At 37.8% G+C, this 25,711-nt stretch overlaps 1 protein-coding gene across 1 annotated transcript in view; it reads left to right on the top strand.

The window, feature by feature from the left end:
• The window catches only part of SLC2A2 (solute carrier family 2 member 2), a 35,150-nt gene extending 9,888 nt beyond the window's left edge, over positions 1-25,262 (top strand). Inside the window, exons 3-11 of the mRNA XM_006748759.3 lie at positions 2,750-3,012; positions 8,191-8,315; positions 11,383-11,498; positions 12,581-12,743; positions 13,239-13,426; positions 16,602-16,706; positions 19,945-20,046; positions 20,738-20,941; positions 21,027-25,262. Coding sequence (XP_006748822.2) covers positions 2,750-3,012; positions 8,191-8,315; positions 11,383-11,498; positions 12,581-12,743; positions 13,239-13,426; positions 16,602-16,706; positions 19,945-20,046; positions 20,738-20,941; positions 21,027-21,227 — 1,467 coding nt within the window. The 3' untranslated portion in view covers positions 21,228-25,262. The remainder of the gene's footprint in view (positions 1-2,749; positions 3,013-8,190; positions 8,316-11,382; positions 11,499-12,580; positions 12,744-13,238; positions 13,427-16,601; positions 16,707-19,944; positions 20,047-20,737; positions 20,942-21,026) is intronic.
• The last annotated feature ends 449 nt before the right edge of the window (positions 25,263-25,711 follow it).

Raw genomic sequence — 25,711 nt, 5'->3', positions numbered from 1 at the left:
TCTGAGTCTTTTCTATTTTGGGGGTTCCTCCTCCTAGTCATTCTGTTGATGGGTGTTTGAGGGAATGTAGAGTCCAAATTATTGACCAGAACCCAAACAAGATGCACCTGTTTTCTTGGGACCTTAGTGTTGCTGGCCTCTTGTTTTCCCAGCCTATCTTCTCGGGGAGGGGCCTGCCGCTCTGTTACTCAGGCAACCCTGTTTGGGCGGAGTTGCCCTGCGCCCCTGTGGCAGGGGATGGGCTCAGCAGGAATCAGTCTTTGGGGCTTTTGTTCTCTGGTGGCTTTCGCTGGTGGCTTTCCGTGTCTCTTCCACGAGTCAGAGCAGAAGAGACCGTTTCCAACCCTCTGCCTCAGAGCAGAGAGACTGCAGTCTGTTCTTCAGTGAGCTCTCCAGGCCACACCATCTCCATTTCTGTCCGTGCTGCTATAAACTGCAGCGTCCTGGGTTGTGCGCCCCTCCACAGTGCTCCCAGTCCTGCCTCCAGGTCAGGGCACGTCTCTGCCCTTTGTGCTTCTAAAACCGCCAGCCGCTCCCAGTTTGCCCACCCGACCCCGTCGCTCCAGGTTCCGCCCCAGAGGCTGCCCTAAAGTCCTTTCCCCGCCGCTACCGGTCAGTGAGTCTGTGACCCGTCCCCAGTGCGCGAGGCTATCGCTCACCGGTGGTGTAGGATCCCCATGTCCAGGCACCCTCCCGCTGCCGTTTATCCTCCGATATCTGCTCATGGAATCACAGCTCCCCGCTTCGTACCTCAAAACCAACCGCCTGTGTTTGTAGAGATCCAGATCTTCTTACATCTCAGGCTGGTTTCTTGGGTGCTCAGAGCGGTCTGGTAGATATCCAGCTCAATTCCGGGGACCAGTTGAAATAGGGTCCCCTACTCCTCCACCATCTTTCCTTCTCCAAATATATCATATTTCACCTTCTTCCCTTACAATGTTGGACTCCAAGGAAAATGTACTGACCACAGTCTATCACCTGAAAGCGTCGCTCCTTGGGCCAGAAGATGTGCTTTGGTTGGGTGCCACATATTATCATGAGTGTGGTGGTCTTGCTGTAGTTGAGAGATTTAGATAACAATGCTGGGGGTCACCACTTTTTTCTGTGGGTGATGACAACACGTGCCGATTTAGCAGCCTTCTTGAAATTTGGTTCAGCATCACCGTAATTTAGGATCAGCAGAGTATCTTTGTGGAAGACCTTTTCACATCCTATTTAAACCATCTTTTCCAGGGAAGGAGAGAGAAAATTAGGCTAAGGTTTCCCTTCCTGCAATCCAAGTCCTAGAGCCAGACTTGAAAATAGGGATCCCCCACTGGCATCGGGCTTCGTGTCCTCTCTAGAGCCCCTCTTTCTGTGTTTAACAAGCTGCTTAAACATCATTATAGAAGAATAGATGTTCAGCTTCATTTGTGTTTGTTAGTGGAATGACACGTGGCATTGTTTAAGAGTATTTTAGAATCACACTTTTTTATGATTATAAAAACTACACATACCTGTTATAGAAAGTATTTGGAACAAATCACCTATACTAATTCTACCACATAGAGCAAACAGCTGAGAACATTTCAGATAGTTCCTTCTAGCCTTTTTTCTATGCATATTATCCATGTAGAATGGTCTGCTAATGAGGAAAATGTCTTGGTCGGACTTCTTTTATCATAAGAGGATATCAATTCCCTCCTTCACTCAGCTGATTTTACCACATAGGGCCTTGCCCATGACTGACAACCTAGAGCAGGTTCGTTCCAGGTCCTTGTCAGAGGTCCTCCCATGCCACTGAATAGTAACCAAATCAGCACTGAGAGGAAGGACAAGGGAAGAAGCCCGAAGGCTGTGCCTTTACTCAATTATACTTTGGTAGGATCTTTGCCTCTTCTGAAACACAGGATAAACTATGGCTGTGTGATATTTAATTTTGAGTTCTGTTCATTCTATTACATACTGAAATTTGTGAGGACACAGAGGAAGAAACTCCTTCAGGTATCAATCTCTTCTCAGGGGCCACTGAGTTATTTTTATCTTTGAAATTCAATATACATGATTGTTTTCCTCTCTTTGCACTGGCTTCTAGGAAATTTACTGGTAAATTTATAGCATATTTCTAGCAAGGATATAGCACCGAGGGTTTATATTTTGTATACTAACTTTATTTTTGGCTTCATCTTATCTTTCCCAAACTTTTTTCTTACAGCCATTTTTATGCTTCTATTAGAATATTTACATAAATCAATTTAAACCCTGCTGTGCAGAGGTAACATGGTGTGAAAATGTATCTTTTTATCTGCAGAATAGTTTCAATTTGAATAGATGCCTGCACTTAAAACTTGAAGAATTTTACATAAAAACCCAGATTTCTGGCTTCTTTTTTAAAAATTAAAGGTCATGTAATACTAGTCTCACATTTGCAGCTTCCTTCTTTAGGTGGGGGAGATGCTCTCCAGTGCTATAATCTTGCCCATTTGCTCTTATATTCTCAATATAGAGACAGTATTTCAGTCCTCTAGTTATCAAGGTTCTCCTTCACTTATTTGTTCCTGCCTAGTTCATGTGGGCACTGGAATTTGCAACCTCTGTTTTACAGGATATGGTCAACTGTAAGTAAATCTATCTGTGTTTGTATGTATATAATACATATAATTGGGATGACCCTTTTAAACACCTAACAACATTCTAAGGGAAAAACAAACAAAAGGTGTATAGAATATTTGAAATGTTGGAGCTATTTTTCTTTATTTTATTTCCTCAGGTAATAATATCCCATTATGAATACGTTTTGGGTATTCCACTGAATGACCGAAAAGCTATCAACAACTATACTATCAACAGTACAAAGGAACTGCCCACAGTCCCATACCTAGGGGATTCAATACCAACACCTTTGGTGGAGGAAGAAACTACAGCATCTGCTAGCCTCGTCACCATGCTCTGGTCCTTGTCTGTGTCTAGCTTTGCAGTTGGTGGAATGATTGCATCATTCTTTGGCGGGTGGCTAGGGGATCGGCTTGGAAGGTAGGCAAGTTTCATAAATAAGCATAAACATGGAAACTTTAGTATTTGGGGTTTCTAAAACTTTGTTGAGAAAGAAATCATCTTTCCTTTTGTGGAATAGTTTCAGAGTTGTTCTTTTCAATTCATGAACCTATGAATTAGGTTTTAGAACAAATAATGGAGAAAGCTGTTGCCCTAATCTGCTTAACCATAGAGGCATTTATAGCAAAAGTGGGTTTGGTGTGTATTTCCACAGAACTGATTTGATTCTCTAAATTTTTTAGTTTTAAAACATATTGGGGTGCCTGGGTGGCTCAGTCAGTTGGGTGTCTGACTCTTGATTTTGGCTCAGGTCATGATCTCAGGATTCTGAGATCCAGCCCCCACCCCCAAGTCAGGCTCAATGCTCAGTGGGGAGTCTGCTGGAGATACTCTCTCTCTCCCTCTGCCCCTCCCCCCCGCTCACTCTCCCTCTCTCTCTTTCTCAAATAAATCTTTAAAAAACTAAAATAAAATAAAACATGTTAAGAAACCACTACATAAATGGTTAACTCAGGAACTCAATGGCAGAGCTAAGAGTAAAATTTTTAACCAGGGAATCCATTGTTTGCTTCACCAAATCACTCCATTTCTCAGACATCCAGTTTTTCATTTTCAAATTAGAATTTGGCATTTGGATCAGTCAAGTCCTAAGGTCAAATCAATATCCCTAACTCCCAATTGCCCAATATACTTGGCATGGGTTTCTAGCTGTTGCTACTGCTCTCTCAAAGCCCCAACCAGAGATGAAGCAAGTAGTGTCTCCACTTCTTTACCCTGGTTTTTATCAAGTGTATTGGATTAAAAATGTCATTTAAAAAAAAACTCCCTGGAACTCCTTTACACTTAAATTTCATTCACTTAGTCATGTGACATACTAAAAATTGGGATTCCACCCCCACACACAGAGAGAGGAAATAAAATCAGAAAATCAAATGGGTTTTTTTTTGGACTCATTTTCTGTTTTGAGGCCACCTTTTGTTTATTAATTTCTTTTTCTCTGATGATAAAAATAAATACGCAAATATGGAAAATTTAGAAAATGCAAAAACCTCTAAAGATGTATATATATATAGGTAACTATTTTAGTAATTCTAGATTACAATTCATTTAGTTTTTTAAATTCTTACTTTAAATTATAATTTTATCTCTCTCATTATTAAAATTCTGATAATTTCCTTCTCTTGCACTGGAGATTTTATATAAGACTATAAGAAGTTTTCTTAAACAATGAGTATCATTGGGGCACCTGGGTGGCTCAGTTAGTTAAGCATTTCGGCTCAGGTCATGACCCTATCAGTCTCCCTGCTCAGCGGGGAGTCTGCTTCTCCCTTTGTCCCTCACCCAGCTCTCATGCTCTCTCTCTCTCAAATAAATAAATAAAATCTTTTAAAAAAATGAGTAGCATAATAACCCAAGTTTTATTCTTGTTCTTACTTGAAAGGGACTTTCCTCTACCACAAAAGATAATAGTTTCTCACATTTTTATCAATTTGCTGGTATTTAGCTGAACTTAAAAATCAGAATCTGCAAGTTACAGGGTTCGCAAACTGACTTTAATTGTTAAAAAAAAATTTTAATCATTTTAATTTGAACCAAACTGGTTTATGCAATAATTGGAAAATTTTCTAGATTAATATTTCTACAATAAATAAAATTAAGCAAAGTTAAATTTTAAAATATGAATCAACCAATTCTTTTAGCAGCTACTAATGTTTTATACCTCTTCCACCCCTAAAGAGAAAATTTAAGGGGTGCCTGGCTGGCTCAGTTGGTGGAGCCTGCGACTCTTGATCTCCGGATCATGAGTTCAAGTCCCAAGTTGGGCGTGGAGCTTACTTTAAAAAAAAAAAGAAAGAAAGAAAAAATGTAAGCCCTTGTTCTCATCTCATTTAGAAATGAGATTTTGACATGTCTAGTGATGTACTCTAAAGCATTTAATTCATGTCCTCGTGATAGATACAGGATGCATACCCTCTCAAGTCTTAGAATTTAGCATCAACAATGGTCATACCCCAAAACAATGTCAAATGATCATTTATCAAATGACTTTGGTAAACTAAAAGTGAGGCTTCTTCCAAGTATCAGTAGAAAAATGATTCTCCATGAATAGCACCCACAAAATTAATAATTTTAACATCAGGGGTGCCTGGGTGGCTCAGTCGTTAAGCATCTGCCTTCGGCTCAGGTCATGATCCCAGGGTCCTGGGATCGAGCCCTGCATTGGGCTCCCTGCTCCGCGGGAAGCCTACTTCTCCCTCTCCCACTCCCCCTGCTTGTGTTCCCTCTCTCACTGTCAAATAAATAAATAAAATATTTAAAAATTTTTTTAAAAATAATTTTAACATCAAAATTAAGACAAAAGAGTTCAGTCTCTATATAAACTATTTTTCTAGGAAGATTCATTGAGAAATGACATGATTTTCCTTATTGACCAGGTCATTGCTCCATCAATTAAAAATAAGTAAATAAAAGCTTATTTTTCCATTACCTCTTTTAAAAAAAAGTCTTTCCTTATAATTGTGTAATAGGCAATAAATGTCTGTGGCCACTGCTTCATAGATTTGGCTTCTCAGGGTCAATTTTTCCCGAAGTTGTGCACTTAAAATTTAATTACAAAGACATGGTGGAGAAGACCATGGTCTGTGCAATCCACACTACCGTAAATGAAGGAAGGTATACATAGCCTGCCTTTAAATGCATTCTTTCTTTTGTATAAAAAAATGGAACTCACTAGAATCAAGCATTAACCTTTGGTTTCATACAGATCAAGCCCCAGCTCTAACACTTAATAGTTGTGTGAAAATGAGCAAGTTACTTAGGTTCTCTAAGATGTTTCCCCATCCATCTACAATGTAGGAAAAAATAATACCTAACTCATGGCATTATTGTGAGAATTACATGAGAGCACAGACAGAGGATTTATCACAATGCCTAGCACATAGTAAGCAGGCACTGAATGTAGCCTTACTTTGATGCTGATGCTGATGAAGACAATGATCATGACAGTGTTAAAGCCTATGCTAACAGGAGTATTTAGAGCAAAATTTAAAGAAATATACTTAGAAATATATTTCCTTCTCCCTGATTCAGTGATTTCATGTATTTTTGGATTATTTATTCTTGGCCATTTCTCATGCCTGAGCAGAAGTTAAAATCCTTTAAGTGGTACAAAGTGCTCTAGCACCCACTGATGATAAGGAAGAGGGACTTTAGAGCAATCTGGCATCAAATATACTTTCAAGCTATCTCTTTTAAGAGTTTTTCTCCCTAATAGAATATATTCCCTAACAGAATATATAGTACTAGCCAGCTAGTAACAATTTCTTAAGGTAAATTATTGAATTTGTTTGCCCTCTGAACTTGAGTAGAGAAAGGGTACTTCAGAGAGAAACAGCCCTGTCTTTCTCTGCTCTGCAGCTCTGAAACTGACCAGCTCTAAATCACTGTTTCCCCTCCCTTTGAGTAGTTGACATTTTCCTATGTTGGTTTTCTATTACTGCTCTAATGAGTTACCATAAACAGTGGCTGAAAACGATAGTTATTTTCTTATAGTTTTGGAGGTCAGAAGCTCAAATTCAGTTTCATTTGGCTGAAGCCAAGGTGTCAGCAGGGCTGGTTCCTACTGCAGCTTCTGAAGGAAGAACCCATTTCCTTGCCCTTTTTCAGCTTCCGGTGGTCACCATATTGCTTGGCTTGTGGCCCCCCATTCAATCTTCAAAGTACATTACTCCAATCCTATTTCTGCCATTACATTATCTTCTCCTCTGCCCTCCTCTTACCAGAATACTTGTGATTCCATCACTGGGCCCACCAGGATAATCCAAGATAATCTCTTTATCTCAAAACTGTTAATTTAATCACATCTGCAAAATCCCTTTTATTATATAAGGTAATATATTCCCAGAGTCTGAGGATTAGGATGTGGACTCTTAACGGGATATTATTAAGCCTATCACATACTTGTTGGGCAATCATTGCAGTATAAGACTACATAATTTTACTCTCCAGAAAAAAAAAAAAATCTGTCTGGTATTAAAGATACGTGCTTAGAAAAAGCTCACCTATTCAAGTTTGAAACATTGACACAGAACATAACAAGATGCTTACATTTCTCTGTGGCACAAATATTTCCACACCTGTCCATTCAGGTTCTTTTACTGGTCTTAGCATCATCTACTGAACTTTAAAGAAGGTTTTTGTGCCCCACTTTCCCATTTAATAGGAATAAAAGTATCAGATATCTGCAAATGTTGTTAATTTTCATATGATTAATTTTGAAAATGATTTTTTTTTGCTATTGTCAGCTTTATACATATTTTACGTTGGTTGACATTAATTCATAGGTTCTGGAAATATGATGACATGCAATGTTAAAATAAGAATAATTATAATTCTCTATGATAAAACACTTAAAGTAAATTTTAATTTACTTCCAAATAATTCATAGTAAAATAAATTTAACTTTGAAAGTCCTTACATCATCTACATCAACTAAAACCTGCACCATTAAGAATGAAAGAAAGAAGGTGGGGGAGAAAGAAAGGAGAGGAGAGGAGGGAAGGAGGGGAGGAGGGAAGGAAGGAAGGAAGAAAGGAAGGAAGGAAGGAAGGAAGGAAGGAAGGAAGGAAGGAAGGAAGGAAGGAAGGAAGGAAGGAGAAGAGAAGGAAAGGAAAGGAGGGAAGGAGGGAGGGAGGAAACGAAGGAAGGAAGGATGGAAGGAAGGAAAAAGAGAAGAGAAGGAAGAAAGAGGGGAAAGAAAGAGGATGTAATAGATTACAACTACAGTGTTGAATATAGCTATCACCAGACAATTACTTAAAACAAGCAACTTGTAGAAAACTTAGTTAACTGTTTGAAAAAATTTCAGAAGTGTTATCTTAAATCAAACCAGTCATCACCACAACTGAGTCATCTCTAGTAAACTGTGGAGATCACATGCATGAAACCCAGATTTTTTCATTATAAACATTATTTACTGTTAATGCTTTAGTCCACAGATAAATCAAACTAGCAATCATGGCTTAAAATTCCCCAACTAACTTTTTCAGAAAAATTAAAATAACTGCTCTTAAGTAAATATCTTAGCATACTCTGAAAGCAAATAATTTTATCAAATTTTGATGCTGAATTTTTAATTCTTGCTTTTTAAAATTTCAGAATCAAAGCCATGTTGGTAGCAAACATTCTCTCATTAGTTGGAGCTCTCTTGATGGGGTTTTCAAAACTGGGACCATCTCACATTCTTATAATTTCAGGAAGAAGCATATCAGGACTCTACTGTGGTAAGTCAACCATGCACACACATGTGCACACACACACACACACTTGTCTTAAAATTATTCTAAAGGCAGATATGGTAACATGCAGGGAAGTTTTCAAGCCGGAGGTGGCATCACAAAAGGGAAAGGCAATAGCATAAAATTGAAGTCCTGAGTCAGGGAGGTTTGGGACCAGTAAGTGGGAGTTGTGAAACTATCTTCTTGCTCATGGCAATTTCCAGGGGTATAATCGAAGATAAATAATTTAACTCATAGCTTCCTGATCTGTTAAATGAAGGAGATAGTATGTACGATGTAGGGCACTTGTGAGAATACATGTAAAATGTTCAGCATAGAGTCTGCCTATAGTAAGCTGCCGAGAAAAGCCAGCTGTTGTTACTGCTCCTGCTCTGCAGTAGACAGTGGCACACTGCTACACTCAGAACCTCCACCTTGGCTCTTATGGCCTACTTGGCCACCTAGGTCTCTATCTCTCCTTTCTGAAAAGACCTCGACACCCAAGCCCATCCCTCAGACCACATTCCCTTAGCGGTTGGATTTCAGATGCGGCTGGGTGAAGCATTACAGTGGCAGTGACCACAGGGACAGGGAGTCAGGCAGGAGCAGCTGGTAGAGGAGTTCATAATGGACAAAGGATGCGCCCCTTGCGAACCTCACATCTGAATATCTGGAATCACTAGTTCTTGGAAATAGCTTTTCAAACTTTTGGAAGTTTCAAATTTTCAGAAGCAAATTTAATCAGCAGAGGTCTGAACATCTCTAAAAGGGAGGATCACTTCATCTCTAAAATAGCTAAATCTTTAGCTTCTCAATGCCGGTGAAGCCCTGATTCTGATGGTTTGGAGCCAAGGTTTTAACCCATTGTCCCAAATCATAGAGCTGTCTTTCAAAGCACTAATATCCACTGGGGCCAGGGGAGGGTGTGAGAGCACAAAATGATGTATAAAATGTTTATAGTTTTTACTTGCAAAGAGAAAAGACTACAGCTTCATGTGTCTTCAATGATCCCCTGAAACAAAAGTCCAAAATACCCACAAGTTAATAACTTAATTAAAAGTCTCTTTTCATTGTTTTCAATGTTAATACAAATAGCTGAAAGCTAGGATAGCTTTATCAAGGTGAAGAGGCAACCCACATGTGGAGAGATTTAGATTCAGAATGAATTAATTCTGGCACTGTCTCTGCCTGGCCTTAGATATATTAACTGGATGTTCTGTAAAATGCAAAGAATAACACTATCAAGGAGTTCCAAATCATGATTCTTCTTTCTTCTTTCTCCATTTTAAAAAATACGGTATGAAAAAAAAATCACAAATATTTTTGGGAAAATTGAAAAGAAATGCTATAAACATTGTGGAGCAACCTATCACTAGCATAGCCAAGTAACTTGTACTCCCCAATTATCTTTTTAAATTATGCCTGGTCCTGTTCTGAGCATTAAAATTGCTAAAGATTATAGGAAATACATTTTTTAAAAAAGATTTTATTTATTTATTTGAGAGAGAGAGAATGAGAGACAGAGAGCATGAGAGGGAGGAAGGTCAGAGGGAGAAGCAGACTCCCTGCTGAGCAGGGAGCCCGATGTGGGACTCGATCCCAGGACTCCAGGATCATGACCTGAGCCGAAGGCAGTCGCTTAACCAACTGAGCCACCCAGGCGCCCAGAAATACATTTTGACTTTAAATTTGTGTGAACTCAGACCTGTGAGCTTATCTACATTATTATGTTCTTGAGCTACAATAGGAGGTATTACACAGAAAGTACAGCCTGGAAAAGGGACAAATAAATGGGCTTTTCTTTTTTTTTTTAAAGATTTTATTTATTATTTACTTGACAGAGAGAGACACAGCGAGAGAGGGATCACAAGCAGGGGGAGTGGGGAAGGAGAAGCAGGCTTCCCGAGGAGCAGGGAGCCCGAAGAGGGGCTCAATCCCAGGACCCTGGCATCATGACCTGAGCCAAAGGCAGACGCCTAACGACTGAGCCACCCAGGCGCCCTAAATGGGCTTTTTCTCATTTAAGTTCAATAGACCACACATTAGAGTCACATGTAAATGTCAGCCAAAATTCAGATGCCATATCAATCATGCAACTGTTCAGGTGAGATATTAAGAACAATTTAAAGCATTAAAAACATATTGAAAGAGCTCCCAAATTAATCTTCTACACAAAAACCATATATTTTCATTTTATAGACAAACTCTCTAAGAGGAAGACTCTAACAAGTCTTATTTTTAAATTCTCAAGAAAATGCTAAACATTGCATTCAACCTTGCTTGTTGATAGTCTCTAACCTTTTTATGCACTCAGCAAATGGCTGGATACTCCACCATTTCCAACATGACTGAGTACATCTGTGTTTAAGAAAGCTATAGAAGGCAGAATTGCCTAGGGCTTTTCAATTTTTTGGTATTCCTTTAAGCACCAAAATCTTTTCTGAAGCCCATTGTTAGGAGAGAATAAAGAAGAAGCTGGGTTGCTCTGGGTGGAGTAATTGAGGGAAGAGCCCCTGAATTCCTTAACCTCTTCCACCTGTCCACACCTCCCTCACCACTTTAACAGTGATCTTGAGGTACTTCCACATTGTGTAGACTCAGGGCTTGTAGTTCTAGTGCTAAAGCTCTATTGCACTATGATCTTGGATAAACTGTTTCTCACCTCTATCAAGTAAAGAGATTGGCCTAGATATGTTCTAATTTCCTGTAATACTATGAGTTTAGATCAAGAATATTATTAAAGCATTCTTCCGTCTCTTTTCTGAAGACAACTTGAGGCATTATGATGTAAAGTCAATTTTAACATGGTTTTAACTAAATAAGGCAATGCTATGAATAATTGTCAAATCCATGACTAACCATTTCTTTCTATTGCTATATCCAACTACAACTTCAATCGAGTCTTATCAACAAATATTCTTTGCATAAACTGTGTCTATGACTGGGGACAAGGGGTCTTCCAACAGACTCTGACAGGACATTTTAGTCAGGATATTGACTATACTTAAACCAAATTATTGTTATTGAGATAGTCCTGGCTGTACTTTCACATTTATGTTCATGTTTTATGCAGGACTAATTTCAGGCTTGGTTCCAATGTACCTTGGTGAAATTGCTCCAACCACACTCAGGGGTGCCCTTGGCACACTTCACCAGCTGGCCATTGTCACGGGCATTCTTATTAGTCAGGTAAAAACTCCCATCCCCTACTTCACCCATCCTCTACTTTATCCAGCTTCTTCCTCCCTGATAGACCAGCACAGCGGAAAAAACTAGTTCCACCATTGGGAGTGGGGATGCTGTAGAGACTTAGGCTTTTTAGCCCAAAGCTAAATTATTACTGCTTCACTCCTCACTTCTCCCCTTGGATCTGTGGTAGGGTTGGCACTAGAGATGACCCAACATGCCAGGTCTTGAACTTCTGGAGCTAGTCTAGAATTAAATTATTCTGTTCAGATTTCAAAGAATTGGAAACTTCACATTTTTAACTGCTGGATTTCCTTTGTTTTTTTTTTTTTAAAGATTTTATTTATTTATTTGACAGAGAGAAACACAGCAAGAGAGGGAACACAAGCAGGGGGAGTGGGAGAGGGAGAAGTAGGCTCCCCGCCGAGCAGAGAGCCCGATGCGGGACTCGATCCCAGGACCCTGGGATCATGACCTGAGCCGAAGGCAGACGCTTAACGACTGAGCCACCCAGGCGCCCCAGGATTTCCTTTGTTTTGAGCATCTTACCTGGACAATTAATATGTGTATGATTACCATAGCAGTTTTTTGTTCAGCTGGCTCTATCCTTCCCTTCCATCCCATGGACTCAGAGTCCTCAGAACCCTTAACCTAGGATTATCCAGAGGGTAAACCACTGCAATAAGGATGATAAATCTGGGTCTCATTATAATGATTGTTCTATCTATATAATCCCATTTTTATTTTTCTGGGTAATCTAAGGAGAAATTTTTTAGGGTCCAAAGTTACACATGGTTTTTGGTGTTGCTTTAGATGTCAAATGTGTTCTTAAAAGTTTGGTTGTTTCCCATCCTAAATGGCCCATATGCATTAATGAAAACAAACCTAAGTGAATTCTTTGTAAAACAAATAGTCCCAAATTTAGTTAAGTAAGACACACTAGTAATAGTTTCTGCTTTGGGCATACTTGAAGCAAAGTTGTCAGGGATTACTATTAAATAACCAACGTACTTTTTCAACAAATGGTTACAGAAGGCAGACCCAAAGTGTTGTGCAGTTGCCATGCTTCCTCCCTGCCTTTTCAGATTGTTGGCCTCAACTTTATCCTGGGCAATCATGAGCAGTGGCATATCCTGCTTGGTTTGTCTGCTGTGCGAGCCATCATCCAGTCTCTGCTGCTCTTCTTCTGTCCAGAAAGCCCCAGGTACCTTTACATCAAGTTGGATGAAGAAGTCAAAGCAAAGAAAAGTAAGCCTGTGGGTGGTTTTCTTTCTTCCTATTGTTTTGGAACTATCAACTAATGAAAAACAATGTGCAAGAATGTTTACTGGTCAAGTTGGTATGAGCGCTTTCCAAATGAAGTCAATGATTACATGTAAGAAGAATGTGCAAGATCACTTCAATATGACTCACGCATGCCATTTCAAACCCATAAACACTTGATCCCAAGTGGGAAACCCATGTGCACAGGATTGGACTCAACCAGAGGCTTCTAAAAGACCTTTACCTGCATTATGCTTTTATGATAACAAAGATCATAGTTTTCTTTGTCATTAGATAAAGCCAAATGTTTTTCTCAAAATTTAAAAACAGGATTTAATTTAACAAAAAGAATTGCCAACACTCATGCTGTAAAGCAATAGAATGGGCTATGCAGAACTATAGCTCTTTCATTAACATAATAAAAATAAACTTGCTTTTGTTTTGACCTGAGTTGTATCAATCTGATCATTTTGTGGGCAGGCCTGAAAAGACTCAGAGGAGGTACTGATGTCACCAAAGACATCAATGAGATGAGAAAGGAAAAAGAAGAAGCATCCAGTGAACAGAAAGTCTCCATAATTCAGCTCTTCACCAACTCCAGCTACCGACAGCCTATTCTAGTCGCACTGATGCTGCATGTGGCTCAGCAATTTTCTGGAATCAATGGGGTAAGTTTAAGAATACTCTCTAACTCCCTAAAATAGGGAAAGAAAGGGGTATAAATTTTTTTTTATATTAGAATTTCTTGAGTTATTTTAGTTAGTTAGTTCAGTTAGCCACTGTAGAGTACATCATTAGTTTTTCATGTAGTGTTCAATGATTCATTAGTTACATATAATATCCAGAAATCAGAGAGGGAGACAAACCATAAGAGACTCTGGACCCCGGGAAAGGGGTATAAATTTAAATAAATAAAGGCATTTTAAAATGTTGATATCATGTTTTACTACAATAAACATATACTGAGCATTAATTTTCTTTGTTTTGCCTCATCTGCTTTCTAAAATTGGATTAGAATTTTTAAAAATGTCAACAATCAATGACACTGTGTCTATTAAGATGGAAGGTAAAAAGCAAAAATCATAATTAATACAAAAGCGGGAAAAGGAGAATAATTATACAAAAAAAAAAAAAAACCTTAAATTAAGGGGCTTCTAGAGTTGAATACCAAGTTTAGGATTCCGGATAGTCCAGGCAAAAGGAGTCCATGGTTTCCTTTATCTATGTATCTTTATTATTTTTTTTTAAAGATTTTCTTTATTTTAGAGAGAGAGAGGGCATTGGGGGGGGCAGAAGGAGAGGGACAAGCAGGCTCTCCGCTGAGCAGACCAACACGGGGCTCAATCCTAGGACCCTGGGTTCATGACCTAAGCTGAAGGCAGACGCTTAATCCACTGAGTCACCCAGGCACCCACCTACCTTTACCTATTTAAATGAAGTATACCACGGGCACCTGGGTGGCTCAGTTGGTTGAGCATCAGACTCTTGATCTTGATCTTGGGACTGTGGATTCAGGCCCTATGCTGGTCTCTGTGTTGGGCTCTGCACTGGGTGTGAAACCTACTTATAAACAAACAAACAAACAAACTAAACTAAACAAAACAAAATCAAACCAAATGGCTAGGTGCAAAGAAATTTCCTGCCATGCAAGAAATTTTTCATTCTAGGGGCGCCTGAGTGGCTCAGTCATTAAGCGTCTGCCTTTGGACCCCCTGCTTGGCAGGAAGCCTGCTTCTCCTTCTCCCATTCCCACTGCTTGTGTTCCCTCTCTCGCTGTGTCTCTCTCTGTCAAATAAATAAATAAAATCTTTAAAAAAAAAAAAGAAAAGAAATTTTCACTCTATTTGGGGAGCCAGCATACAAAAGAAACTACAGTGTGAACTGGCATGACAGTGGTGAACGAGGGCAGTAGACAAGACATGATTAAGAAACATACTGAATGTTAAACTAGCCAGTTTTTAGGTTTTGAACTGAAATCACCGCATTACACAGACTAAAATTATTCTACTGGCAATTAGCTACTAGAAGAAAAAAAGTAAGCATTTGCTAAAAAAAAAAAAAGATTTAAAAAATCACTTATCCTCTTTTACTGCTGTTAAAAATGTGGTTTGGGCTTCCTCTATTATGAGCTAATTACAGATCCACAAGGGGGTGGCTTGTGGATGGGCAGAGTCTTGGAAGAGGTAAAGAAAGTAATTCTCATCTGTTGAAACAAAAGGAGACCTGGACCTCAATCAACAAGGTGAATACTGCTCTTCTGTCATCTCTATCCTCCTTTAATGGTTCCTTGATGTCCGTTTTAATCTAATACTCTATATAACTTCGGGGTTTGGAGGCCAAATTTGTATCCATTTTCTCAGCTCTGCTTGTATATCCAAAGGAACAAGACTTAGTCTTTCTGAACCTCCCTGCTTTAGCTACTATCCCAGTGCCTGACTTAGAGGCATCCAGGAAATGTTGAACTGAGGCTGTTGGGCAGCCTAAAAATGTGGGATAGTGTACAATGTGCTATAAGCTACTCCTCTCTGAGCACAGTCTGTACAGTCCTTCTCCATTAGCCCTATCTGCAGGAAGAGGTGCCAGCAACAGGACGTGTTAAATGGGGAAGGAGGGCGCCTGAGTGGCTCAGTTGGTTAAGCGACTGCCTTCCGCTCAGGTCATGATCCTGGAGTCCCTGGATCGAGTCCCGCATCAGGCTCCCTGCTCGGCAGCGAGCCTGCTTCTTCCTCTGACCCTCCCCCCTCTCATGTGCTCTCTCTCTCTCTCTCATTCTGTCTCAAATAAATAAATAAAATCTTTAAAAAAATAAAAAATAAATAAATAAATGGGGAAGGAATGAGAGAGGATGAGAGAATGACAGAATGGCCTTAAAAAGACCATTATAAACGTAAAAACATAATTAATAATAAAGGCCATTAGAGAGATTTTGAAGATTTCTCCATGTCTACAGAGATTAGTGAAAAATTTTGGATTAAAAGCAATAGCAACCAGAATTCTTATACACGCTGGCAGGAGTGTCAATTGACACAACTTTTCTGGAAAACCATTTGCCATATTTATCAAAGCTGAGCATATGCATACACTATAGTCTAGTAATTCTAATTCCTAGATGTAAATGTGTACATATTTCACAAGGATTATACTAGAATGTTCATAACAGCACCTTTCATATTCACCCAAATGACAACTACCTAAATACCCATCAGTAGTAGATTGGATAATAAATAGTGGTATATTAATACAAAAAAATACTAAGCAATGAAAATGAACAGTGTACAAATACACACAACTATATAGATAATTCTCGCAAAGGTAATGTTGAAGCCAGATACCAAATAATTCACACTGTGTGGTTCCATTTATAGCAAGTACAAAACTAGGCAAAATTTATCATGATGTTAGAGGCTGAAGAGCTTCCTTGGAAAAATAGGGGGATAGTCTGGGGGGTTCTGGAAGACTGGAAATTATTTATTTCTTGATCTGTGTGCGGGTTACACAGGTGTGTTCAGTTTGTAAAAATTAATCTGTATACTTATGTTGTGTGTACTTTTTTGTATTTTATACCTTAACAAAAAGTTTAAAAATTAAAAAATACATATCAAGATAATGCAGACCCCAAGTTTTCAGCTAAATTTAAGGAGAACTTTAATCAGAAATTTCAAACACTAAAGGTTGATAGTAGTTTCTCATTGCCTGGAAGAAGAGGACAGATAAAATGTTTAGGGCATTCTAGGGACCATGGTTCCATAGAAACTACTAAAAATAAACAACCTAAAATATTTCTTGCTTTCAAGCTACAGTGCTAGGATTCTTGATTAAAGCTAAATTGTTATTACTTTACAGATCTTTTACTACTCAACTAGCATTTTTCAGAGAGCTGGAATCAGCCAACCTGTTTATGCAACCATTGGAGTTGGTGCCATCAACATGGTTTTCACTGCTCTCTCTGTGAGTTAATACCCTAGATAAATATGCTACTTGTTCTTCAGTTCAGAAATGGGGGAAGGGGGTACCTTGTGATCTAAAAGCAACCAGTGATTTATTGCTCATGTGTATTGGGTGTATAGAACCAAGTGGGTCACAGGAAGAGTCCTATATGCAAATAACAAACTACTAAGCATGGCTGAACAAGTGGATCACTAGTTGTCCCCATTTGCTGGGATGCCATTTAGTCACTCATTTGTGAATTAATAACTTACTTGGGGCACAGAGGACTTCTTCCTTGTGTAAATAGATGGAGTCCTTTTCCTTTGCTCTGTACTTGAATCTGTTGGGATCAGGTGACTACTTGTCATTCCTATCAATATTGGGTCTTCTACCTAGTTTCCTCTCTTTCCATGGTTGAAATCCTTTTTTTATCCTGATGTCTTGGCAAAAACACTTTAAAAAAAAATAAGGTCTTCTGTAACGTATCTATGCCCATGACAGGGTTAAACAGACTCAGCAAATGCTAACGATATTAGGTTAATGAACAGAGCTTCTAGATAGCTCACAAGGCCATAACTTCTGGTGATGCATTAAAGTGTGTGTGATATTATAAGAGATGGAGTAGAAGTGGTATAACTTGAAATGTTATTAGTTTTGAAATGTCATTTTTTTTCTCACAAGGGGAAAAGTCATATAGTCTTTTCAAGACCGAATACCTTATATAATGAATGATTCAGTATCTTGACAATATTTAACATAAATAATCTAAGAATAAAGTAAACAACAACAAAAAAAACCCCTAAAACTTCCCAACTCATGTAATTCACTCTAAAATGAGGATAATTGGGCTTATTTTTATCTTTGAATGTAGGATATTCAAAAAGCTTGTGCTTTTAAATGTTGGTCACCATGTTATATTCAATATACTTCAGTCACTTGTTTTTCATTCTCTGCACATGGACTTTTAACTATTACCTTAGGGTGGTCAATAAATTACAGCCTAGCTACCTAGATCAAAAAGCAGATTTGTCCAGACTACATTAAACAGTGCTGGACCTTGGAAAGAGGAGGTAGAACAGATAACAAGGGAACACCAGCAGTTCTGTAGACATGCCTTTAGAGATAATGCCTGTTCAAGCCAAAAGGCCACTCAAAATCGATGAAGGCCTGCTACTGGGATGTAATCCAAGGGCTACTCACATTCTTTTGTCTCCTAAGATATATTTTTTACAAATCCTACTTCAACATATTTTTCTAATATAGAAATTATGCTTAAAACATTTTATGTGTGACAGGATTTGCTGTGTAAAGCAACAAGTTGTCAAAATTGGGTAACCCAAATTCTAAATGCCTATAAAGGAAACTACTGCAGAATTTCATTTTTGCCCCCCTCCCCACCAACCCAGCTGGAGTAGGAGTAGTTGTTTGGAAAAGTTTCTTGATTATTTTGAATATGCCTTTTTAGAGTTTATCCATTTATTCTGTGAAAGTTTTTGAACAGATGAGTGACATTTTAAATGTCAGCTCTAATCATCTGTCTAATTAACCCTCCAGGGCTACAGATAACATTTAAGATTTTTAATTATATTTATTTTTGAAAAGTTGTTTTAAGGATCAAAAAGTACAAAAAGCATAGTCCTTCAGTCACGCAACTCCTCTCCCCTAAATTAACCAATGTTACTGAATTCTGTGTATCTTTTCAAATAAAGATATACAAATAGGAATATGCATTGATAAGTATTAAATGTTTCACCAACTTGGAAGGGACATAATCAATCAATTTTTTTTTTGGAATGAGTATTTGGGAAAAGAAAGACTTTCCTAACTCCATGCTGAATTATGTTTCCACATTCCATATTTTCTCCCACACTGATGGGTTGGTAGAAGAGAGCCTGTAAACTTGAGAGAAAACAAAACAGGAAGAAATGTGGAGGGAATGGGGACACAGATGGGTCTAGAGGAGAAGCAGTGGCATCCAGGATCTGCGTGACACACACTGTCTTGGGCAAAGACAAGGGTTCTAGGTCAGGCAGACATCTCCATCCTCAAGGAGTGAGTTCATAATTTATTATCCTATTAGTAACAATTGTTCAAAAACAGAAGAAACATAGTAAAGCCCTCATTCCTGAAGAAATGCTTCTATTTTCTTGATAGCTTGACATGGTGTCATCAAGTCAACTTGGAAAGTCATAGAGTCAAATTATATAGATAAATGTTATGAACTTGGGTGCGAGGTGTTTTTCATACTACCTTCTCAACAGTAAGTGTGGGCTCTTTGCTCATCATCCTGAAGTGATCTGAAACCCGAATATGAATTGCCTCTGAAATGAAAGGGGCTTTTACTATAGGTGAAAACAAATGTTTCTCAGATATTCTCAGAGCCAGAGCTCAAGGCTGTTGAATTGCTGTTGAGTCACTGATAGATTTATGAGCCAAGCCAATTTACTCATTGAAGTGAGAAATTATGACAGATAATTTTTGTGTGTGATTCACCAACCTTGGCAGTATCCCAAGGATCAAGCAAGAAGAGTCTGTATAAACAAACATTGGTCTTGTCTAATTGTAAATGTTAAACATTAATGCAAAGGTCCACAGATCCCAAGGTACCAATGATCTATCTCCTAAATTAGGATAAGAAAGCACTTTAAGCTTTTGCTTTAAAGTCTTATCTTTTCAAATGGATAATTCACTTCCAGCACCAAATACACTTTAGGCACACCAGAAAAATGCAGATCTGACTATTTGGTAAAGTGATCAAATTCTGTAAGTTGTCAGGTCGTAATTTGACTTTATTAGCAGTGAGAAAGTTGGATGAGAATGGTTGACAACGCAACAGTTATACTATTTCAGGTTGTCTGCTGTGCACAAAACCTTGTACTTAGAACAGGATAATTATCAAAAGATAAATTAATGTCCTTTTTTATGTAGAGCCATTTTAAATGTACAAGAAATCTATTGGAAGAGATCCAAGATGTACAGCCTCTTAATACTGTATTCAAGTGATAATTGCAGAGTGATGGTAAGGTTATGGCTCTTTGTCCAGAATGGCTATTCAAATCACTTTGACTAAATGAAGCAGGTATCTGTTAATTACTTCTGCTCACTGAGACCAGTTCTGCCACCTGAGGCAAGAGTCACCCCCCAACTCAGTTCCACATCTGTAAAACGGGATTATAGAACTGCCTCCTTCCAGCTGTATAAATTAAAATTACCTCTTCAGCAGTAAAAACTAAGTCAGTATGTTTTAAAACTTTCCTAGGTATTCCTTGTGGAAAAGGCAGGGCGACGCTCTCTGTTTCTAATAGGAATGAGTGGGATGTTTGTCTGTGCCATCTTCATGTCTGTGGGACTTATATTACTGGTAAGTGTAGATTTTTGCACTGAGATTTTTGGTTACCATATGATAGCACTTCTGTGTTCCAGGCTAAAGTGCTCTGTATGTCAAAACATTTGAGACTGACTTATGAAATAAAGCCAGAGGAACAGCATAGAATACAAGGAAGAAATGTAAAGTAAAGGGGGACTAGCTTTTGGGGTTTAAAGACTTAAATGTCACAAGTGAATTGCACTTGTTACCAAGGAAGGCAGTGTCGCCAAATGGTCAGAGTATAGTCTCTGGGGTCAGCCCCGCTCAGGTTCTAACACTGGCTCTGCCATTTGGCTACCTATGTGACCTAGGGAATGTACCAGGACCTCTCCAACCCAGCATCCTCATCCACTACTTCATGGAGGGTAAGGCATCCTGTCTAGCAATCTTGGTATGAATAGGAGCAAAGCTCATAGATTCTTGCCTTGTTTCTATCACAGGAGAAGAATGAGAATCAAAGTCCTAATCCAGAGGATTTTCTAATGACAGGATTCAAAAGATTTAAGTGTGACTGAGACTAGAATAAACCCGTCTCAAACCAGAATAATCTGTAGTTATTTGCACATAAACCTATCAGGCAGAGAGCCGCATCACCTCTGAACTCAGTGAGAGGTGAACTTAGCTAAAGGAAGCAGCAGCCAATAATCCCAACCCCACTTTTGTTTTCATTTTGTTTTTTCCTCAGGATAAACTGGCGTGGATGAGTTATGTAAGCATGGTAGCCATCTTCCTCTTTGTCAGTTTCTTCGAGATTGGGCCTGGCCCTATCCCCTGGTTCATGGTGGCAGAGTTCTTCAGTCAAGGACCCCGGCCTGCTGCTTTAGCAATAGCTGCATTTAGCAACTGGACCTGCAATTTCATTGTAGCTCTGTGTTTCCAGTACATTGCAGTAAGCAGCCTAATATTGTGTAAATTTGCTGAACAGAGATGGAGTAGAACAGCTGCTAATTGGAACTCTGTTTGTTTCTATGCAGAATTTCTGTGGACCTTATGTGTTTTTCCTCTTTGCTGGAGTGGTCCTGGCCTTTACTCTGTTTACATTTTTCAAAGTCCCAGAAACCAAAGGAAAGTCCTTTGAGGAAATCGCAGCAGAATTCCGAAAGAAGAGTAGCTTGGCCCAAGCGCCAAAAGCTGCTGTGGAAATGGAATTCCTTGGAGCTACAGAGACTGTGTAAAGATAACCTGCTTTTTTGACAAAAACAGAAACAGGAAGGAAGTTGTGTGTTTTTAATTGACGATTCTTTGAGAATTTTATATCTACGTCTTGAAGTATTATTTTATTTTTTAGGGAGCTTTTATGGGCTTTTCTCAGAAATGTCATCCAAAATTACCAAAGAAAGTATTTTTTTTAAGTTAGAGCATCTATTTTTGATAGTAAGACTCTGTAATTAAGTAAACCAAAAAGTCTAGCTCAATTTACTACACCAAAGGGCAAGTACATTGTAATGTTCCTAGCTCTATTCTTTATAACCAGGTTCTCCTGAAATGGAAGCAGTGTCAATGTATCATGTTATTGCTTCAGTAAGCATGTGACTGGAAACCTGGAGCTGCAGCTCATTTACATATTTGAACATGATTATGTTGGCATTTTCTTACCCACAGACCTCATACTAAAGGAGCTTTGGCTAGTGGTAATAAGGTCCATGTTAAAATTGATAACTTTTCTATTGCTCCCATTCAGCTTTTTTCTTCTGTATTAGAATTTATACTTTGTTTAAAATTTTATTTTTTCTGTATTTTCACGTGGAATGGTTTATTGAGTATATTAAGATATGTTCATAAAAAAAAAACTTTTATTTTTGGTAGGCTTACCAAAACTTTTGGTACTCAGAAAAAAAAATTAGTTCCTTTGCTTGATAACCAAATGATTTTTATAAGATTAAACGCTGAAAAGATTTTACCAGTCATACAGCCTGGGTTATCAGTTAATATTAATATCTATTATAAACCTATGTTAATTCCTTGCTAGTTCAGTCCTTTGAGCTCTATTTTGGTTTGCTTTTAAATTGAGCACAGCATGGTTTTCTCAGCTGTATTTTTTATAAAGTACATTCAAACAGTGATTAAGCTGGACATTTTTTTTTTTTTAAAGATTTTATTTGACAGACACAGTGAGAGAGGGAACACAAGCAGGGGGAGTGGGAGAGGGGAGAAGCAGGCTTCCCGCGGAGCAAGGAGCCCGATGCGGGGCTTGATCCCAGGACCCTGGGACCATGACCCGAGCCGAAGGCAGACGCTTAACGACTGAGCCACCCAGGCGCCCTAAGCTGGACATTTTTATATCTCCTCAAACCCTAAATAAGTTAGAGCAGTCTAAGAGAAATTTGAAATAAAGGATTGCTCTGTTTGTTAAAACATATTTTCTGTATTATGTTTGGAGACAAATTGAAAGAGTAGGATTGCAGGAATCCTAAAGGTGGGCTCCTGAAACTTCATGAATGCTCAATTTCAGACTTTATCAAAATCCCTATTTACTTTTCTGGTTAGATAGTCATCCCCTTTGACGTTCCTTCTTTGTCATGGCAGTATACAGATGCTATCTAAGCCATTCTATTGCTATTGCTAACATTTCCTGTGTACTATCTATGTGCCAGGCACTGTTCTAAGTGCTTTTACCTATGTAGGCAAATTGGAAATGCACAGATGATTAAACAGACTTTCCCTTATAGTCAATTTTACAACTATGGAAATACAGTTCTGATGGATACCAAAGGCTTAGCAGGGAGCTAAATAAAGTATCTCCAGGCTGTCTTCCCCACAAAGTGGAGCACTGAGTCAATCCTTTTTGTTTGCTTTAATGTGCATAAAAGAAAGGCACTTTTTTAAAAGTACTTTTTATGAGTGGAGGGGGAAAAATGCTTAACACTTGTTTTTGTTTTTTTCCCCTAGAGTTGTTTACCTTTATATAATTTGGCAGTCCAGACAACATAAAATTATTTCTTTTCACTTTGCTTTTTATTCCCTTTGGACCAATTTGGAATAAATTATTTTTACTTAGGACTTCAGGACACAGTTAAAGTGAGCTTAAATAGTTCAAAAGACTTTTGTGCTAGCTTGCGAACTCTAGAAAAATTGTGGGGACTCTGAATTGGGCAAGAGCAGGAGAATGGCTCCTGTGTGGCTCTTGTCCTCTTCTTCAGGATGCTGGTGGTCTTTGAGAAGCCCAAAGTTACAATGATAAAGAAGTTTAACATTTTTATAGGTGATGAATGTGATTTAATCAAATCGCTATTCCTGATCTCATTTACTAAGAAAATAAAGTAGTAAATGTTTAAATAAAGAACCCAAAAGACCACTTTTAAGTTCTAATTATTTATTTCGACTAACACATAAACACCAGAAATTCATAGCCCAGAGTTCTCTGCCTCAGAGAAATTGAACTAATTTACATGGTTTCCCTTCCATATTTTTTTCCTTGCCGAGATACAAATGAGTTGAAAAGAAACCTTAAGGTGAAGTAAGAAGCTGTTAAAGATTTATAGGAGGACAAAGGAACTAGCTTAACATAATAGAAACTCCCTGGTCTTCAATATCATACATCATAATAAATAATAAAATTGGCACTGATTAATTAGATGTAATCATAGGGAAATTAGATGTGAGTTTGAACATTTAATTTTCATAGTACTCTATCATTTTTGTGGAAGTCTTTTCACACTCTAATGTCCTAACAAATGTGATTTTTCTTAGCTTGTTTGAAGCATTACAATTCTTGGTCTGGCCACTCACCTGCTATATACCTAGCTATTACCCACTGTCATGACACCCAGTGAAAGGGTCTTCTCTAACTTTCTCCTCTATGCAATCAGCACTGTAATGGTACTGAGATACGCTAAGACTCTGCCCCCTTCCTCCTCAAGGAGCTCACAGTCTAATAAGCAGTTCAGGAAGACCAGGATATGAACGTCCCCATGTGTGCCTTTTGCCATCCATGAAACTTGATTTGGAGACCTTGTAAAATGGGCACAGTAATATTACCTACCTCAGAGAGTTGTAAGGATTAAATGTAAAGTGCTAAGCAGAGTTCCTGGTACAAAGGAGGTACTCAATAAATGTTACCTAGAATTAGTATTCACAAAGATACTGCTAAAATAAAAGTTTGTCATATATATTGATAGTTCCAAATTTTTCTTTTCTTTTTTCTTTTTTTTTCTTTTTTCCAAATTTCTTTTGAGTACAAAAATTTTATAAATTCAAGATAATATTTTCTTATTTCAAGCAACAATTTCAGTGACAAGGGAATGGTAAAAAATAAGGGAGATTTTAGGCTATCTAATTCCTAAACCCAAACTTGATATTTCTAAGTTGGTTTTGAGTTTTTATTGTATTTTTAAAGTTTGCTTTTGTCTAAGTTATGTTATTTTTTAAAAGGTTGCTATGTAATATTATTTCTTGAATAATACTAAGTATAGAGTAAAATGCTGTATATTTAAATGCAGTTCCACAAGATTATAATCACAGGACAAGACCAAACCTTCTTGATAATCCTCAAAAACTGCAGAAGTGCTTTATACATGTAAACCAGTTTGCATGCATAAGCTACTTCTTCTTGCTAGATTATAGCATATGCAGCAAATAAGGCAATGTTAGGCAATATCTTGTGCTTATGGTGTCCTAAACAGAGGTGCTGAGTAAAGCGCAAAAGAATATATAATTTTTCATTACAATTCTATCAGTGACCTGAGGAGAAAAGGTTTGTTGCCAACCACTCTGACCCATCTGCTGGTGTTTTTACTGCTTTCTAATTTGGTGCACATTAGAAAGAATCATCATGAAAAGACACTGGTTTTAGTTACGGGTATATATACACTACAGTTTTATGTCAATAAATACATTTCTGAATGCTTAAATGTTGCTTTATTTTATATAAAAAATAATCACATTTAAGAAAATATATTTGGTTTACTATAATATATCCTTGTTTCTTTCTTACAATATTGTTCCTATTCTCATTTTAAAGATAATACATGAGTTACTTTCTAATTCAAATTTTATTTCCATCAGGCAGTTGTTCTGATTATCAAGAGTAGGAAAAACTAAACTGAAGTCTAGGTAAAAACAACTGACTCTCTTTGATAAAATAGAAATAATTTCTTCAGTAAATATTTAGTTGAGCTCCCACTGTGAATAAGACACTTTGTTAAAATTTTGTGAAAGACACAAAACTTAGAAAACATGGTCCATATCCTCAATCACTTGCATTCTTATAAAAGGGTTAAAAGTTTAAAACAAATAGTTACAGTATGAAGGAGAAAATAGAAAAAAACTATAGTGGTTTTTAAGTTGACCTCTAAGTATGCTGCAAGGATGTGATTTTTAAAAATATAGTATATACTGATATTTAAAATTTGTTGTGCTCTATTTATCCAATGGACTTTAAATACCATAGTAATTTGTTACCACAACCATTAAAATATATATAAATACATATATATATATATACATATATTTTAGCAGTTGGAAATTTTACTGCATTCTTTTCTATTCTCATATTTCCTTTTCATTTCTCCCAAAGAATTTTATCCCAAATAACAAATTTAAATGCTTTTAAACCAACTTTTTGATGATTCTATTATGAGTATCTATAATTTGAATTTTTATGTTTAAAAATGTCACATGTCGGGCACCTGGGTGGCTCAGTTGGTTAAGCGACTGCCTT

This window comes from Leptonychotes weddellii, chromosome 1 (assembly GCF_054177405.1).
Source record: "Leptonychotes weddellii isolate Sample4059 chromosome 1, ASM5417740v2, whole genome shotgun sequence".
In the NCBI taxonomy this organism is placed as follows: domain Eukaryota; kingdom Metazoa; phylum Chordata; class Mammalia; order Carnivora; family Phocidae; genus Leptonychotes; species Leptonychotes weddellii.
Note: the sequence above shows the minus strand (reverse complement) of the source record. Positions and strands in the feature narration are given on the sequence as shown.